We start from the raw sequence: 3,868 nt of genomic DNA, 5'->3' as shown, positions 1-3,868 counted from the left end.
CAGGCTCAAAGGGATCATGAGATTTTTCATACTAGAAACTTCCGTATGCAGCCACAAGCTACAATGGGCTCTAGCATAGTTGACTAAGTCGTGCGAACTCTTACAGTGGTAGACTAGAAGATGTAGGGGATGTAGGTTGGTACTATTTACCCGATCGTAAGGTGCTAGCGCTTCTGAAAGACTATGTATTGGTCATCCATTTCTCAAACATCATGTAGTGCGAGAATCCCAATGGAGGAGATCGAGTCTTGTGGGGAAAAGTGCGCAAACCTATGTAGATTGTATAAACTAATCATGGTTAGCCGTGTCCCCGGTTATGGACGTCTTGAGTATCTAGTACTTGGATTATCATGTGAATCTCATCATGTTACTTTAATTAATTTTGTTGGGTTTTAATGTTAATGCTTAATTGGGATTGGGAGGATGTCTATCTTCTCAATGTTCAACAACCACCATGATAGTTAAATAAAAATTTATTCCTTTGCAGTAGGGAAAAATTGGCTTTATGCAAAAACTGTAACCATAGAGCTTTCCACCAGCCATATATGCATGTAGTATAGCTTTATTCTTTCATTACTCTCTATGTGTTACCTTGCCAGCATATTCCATGTGCTGACCCGTTTTCGGGCTGCAACGTTCATGTTGCAGACTTTTCAGACGATGAGTAAGGTGCCTTTAGGTCGTGGTTCTATACTCGGTGATGTCGTTGGAGTTGATGGACTCACTTATCTTCCAAGCCTTCCGCTCTTATCGTTATTAGATGGCCTTAAGCCATATTTATTGTAATAAGTTCTCTTTTGAGACATTCGATGTAATAAGTGTGTGATTGCTACTCTGTTATAAATCCTTCAAGTACTGTGTGTGTCAGCATTACTGATCCAGGGATGACACTAAAGCACGGAGATCAGACTGTTTGAGGTCTGGTCGCTATACCTTCTAAACAGGAGCGGGTGTGCTTCGTTTCCTTTCTTCTGAGAGGCGTAGGATTTCCTATCCACCCCTTCCTCAGAGGTCTCCTGGAGTATTATGGCCTCCAACTACATAATCTGACGCCAGGCTCCATCCTACATATCGCGGGCTTCATTGCTCTTTGCGAGCTGTTTCTAGGCTGTGAGACTCATTTTGAGCTCTGGCCGAAATTCTTCTGCCTCGTCCCCCACTCCCAAAAGGGATCTATATTCGAGGTGGGCGGCACTGAAGTATGGCGCATAGCCGAGATAGGATACCTGCCCGACACTCTGAAGAAGGCATCCGAAGAGTGGCCCTCAGAATGGTTTTATATGGAAGACGTCGTTCTTCCGGACCCAATCCGGCGAGGTCTTCCCGAATTCTCCAATGCTCCTTTAAATAAGTGCGCCAGCTGGCATCCCCGAAGCTTCAAGGAAGAAGACGGTGCCGAGGTTGCGAGGCTAGCGAGCAAGATCAGAGTACTCGCCAACTCTGGGTTGTCCATAATTGAGGTAATGGCAATTTCAATAACGCGATGCATTCAATCACTCCAATCTAGAGGTTTTCCTATGTGGAATTACAATGGGGAGGACAATACCTCTCGTTGTCTACGCAAGGGTCTAGACAATTTTGTTGCCCTGGCCACCATTTTAGCCGATCTTTACAAAGGGGGGAAGGAAGACTTCACTCACTTGAAATGTCGAGAAGGTTTTCCCATGTATAACCCCATCAACTTGGTGAGTTTTTTAATTATTGTCCGCACTCAATCTTTTTCCGGAGTTATGCTAGTCAAATTTAATCCGGCTACTTTTAATATGAGTGGAGAAAGGTCGTCGAGGGGGTATACAGCTCCGCTCTACAGCCAGAGGACCATGTTCGAGACCTGGATCCCGGGTATGAAGAAAATCCAGATATATTTATAGAACTTAAGGAGGGGGCCATTATAGCCGATTACCCCGGTCTTCTCCCCTCCTCCCAGGTAAGTACCCAGGAGACATCCCCTCCAAAATATTTTTCTCATCGTGCCTCACCCACCGCATTGTCTCATGCTCCAAAGGGACGGCGTTCGTCTCGCCGAGCTGTATCAGAGGCGTCCTCTAAGAAGGTGACGCCCACGCAGGGCAAGTCTTTGAAAAGAAGGGCAAACGTTGATACTACCGAGCCCCCACCTTCTCCAAAGAGGTACAGTTTTTAACATGCATTCGGCAGATAGACCGAATTGTGACGCTTTCCGCTGGGCCATTTTTTAGGAAGAGCATGCGCCGGACTATATCCGAGGACCTCGCCGGCCATGCATCGACCAATCTGGCCCCGGACCCTTCCACAAGGACTAGGGTTGATACGGGCACAATGTCGGATTGTTATCTCTAAGAGGATCCGGATAATGTATCTGTCACCAATTCTGAAGTGGAGAGTGCAATGAACCATCAGCGGCGGAAAGAGGCCTTGCGCGACCCAAGTTTCACTGAAGAGGCGTTCAACGCCCTCAGCTCTGCGGATGCATATATCCGGGCTGCTCGGGATGGACTTGCCAAAGCTACTCACCAGCTTTCTAAGGATATGCGGGTAAAAACTTTGAGTAGATTTAATAACCATATGCTAGTAGCCCCCGAGACTTGAAACAGTTGACCTAACTAATTTAAGGATAGTTATATCATCAGGTACTTATGGCGAAAAATAACACGCTGTCCAAGGAGCTTGAAGATTGTCAGACCAAGTTAACTGTTGTTACCGCCGAACTGGAGAATTTGAAAAAATCCAAAAAGGCGCCTGATGGTAAGCACAACAGTGTCCGGAAAATATGATTCTGCACCAACAATGATTTTATAAATATACATTGTTTTGTTTACAACTGCAGGATTGGTAGAGCAGTTGGAGGAGATGCTGAAGGTTGCTCAGGTGGACAAACAACATGCCAAAGGGCAAGAAGCCGCTGGTCAACATATATTGACACGGACCATGAATGAGAAGAACAATATGCAGGATGCAAACATCAAGCAAGCCAAAGAGCTAAAGGACGTGAGAGCCCAACTGTCGGATGCCTTGAAGGAGAACAGTAAGTTGAAAGGCGGCATATTTAGTATGTCCTTGAACCTAAATTTCATATGGTCCCCTGATGCAAAGTTTTACGAGCTTGTTCTTGTAGGTGTGTTAACTGGGCAGCCTGAGGGAGAAGTGTCCGGGTTTCGAGGCGACTTGCTGCAAGAGCTGTCCAAAGTGCACGAGCAAGCTCGGAAAGTAATGAGGAACATGGCTAAGGCTTTATGTCCATCCGATTCCTCTCCAAGAATGATGGAGGAGCTTGCGGATTTATTCAAGGGAGCTCATCTTCGTTTTGAGCTATGGAAGGCATCAGCATGTCGAGAAGGTGCACAAGAAGCCCAGGCCATGGTGAAAACGCGGTATACCGGACTTGATCCAAATCATATGGCCCGGGTCAGACCTCGGGGACCAGATGGATGAGAAATTCCTGTTAGCTTGGTGTATGACCAAGTAAATATAGCCGTCAAATTTTCACAACAGGACTGTAAACTAGACAGCCTGATAGATGATATAGATAAAGAGTAGGCATTTAATTCCATGTAACAATGTACTTTATCATCAAATTTATCTCTGGCCAGAATTTAAAATATTGTCATGGCAGACCTTCCGCTTCACCCTCCGAACCCCAAGGGTTGGAGTGTTTCTAGATACTATACATGTGGTAAACACTAAGTATTTTTGGAAACCAGGCAATCCGGTCATAGTGCTTGAACAGACAAACTGTGTTCGGGGAGTTATGTTATATTACTTTTTAATGTAAGAAACATCGCCCAGAGAGAATAGTTCCGTTAAGGGTTCATCTCCCTGGGTCAGCATGCATTATTTATGCATGCCTAAGCTGTGATGCGAAAGTATCACAGGAGTTTTTGTATTTTGA

At 45.3% G+C, this 3,868-nt stretch overlaps 1 protein-coding gene across 1 annotated transcript; it reads left to right on the top strand.

Moving 5' to 3' along the window:
- The first annotated feature begins 2,217 nt into the window (after window positions 1-2,217).
- LOC123106992 (uncharacterized) lies at window positions 2,218-3,575 on the top strand. Its single transcript, XM_044529004.1, has 4 exons — window positions 2,218-2,514; window positions 2,598-2,724; window positions 2,807-3,004; window positions 3,095-3,575. The coding sequence occupies exons 1-4, from the start codon at window positions 2,368-2,370 to the stop codon at window positions 3,409-3,411; spliced, it is 789 nt and encodes a 262-aa protein (XP_044384939.1). The 5' UTR covers window positions 2,218-2,367; the 3' UTR covers window positions 3,412-3,575.
- Window positions 3,576-3,868: the final 293 nt, after the last annotated feature.

The sequence above is a fragment of the Triticum aestivum genome, chromosome 5A (assembly GCF_018294505.1).
Source record: "Triticum aestivum cultivar Chinese Spring chromosome 5A, IWGSC CS RefSeq v2.1, whole genome shotgun sequence".
NCBI classification, from domain to species: Eukaryota; Viridiplantae; Streptophyta; class Magnoliopsida; order Poales; family Poaceae; genus Triticum; species Triticum aestivum.
This window is presented reverse-complemented; position numbering and strand designations above follow the sequence as displayed.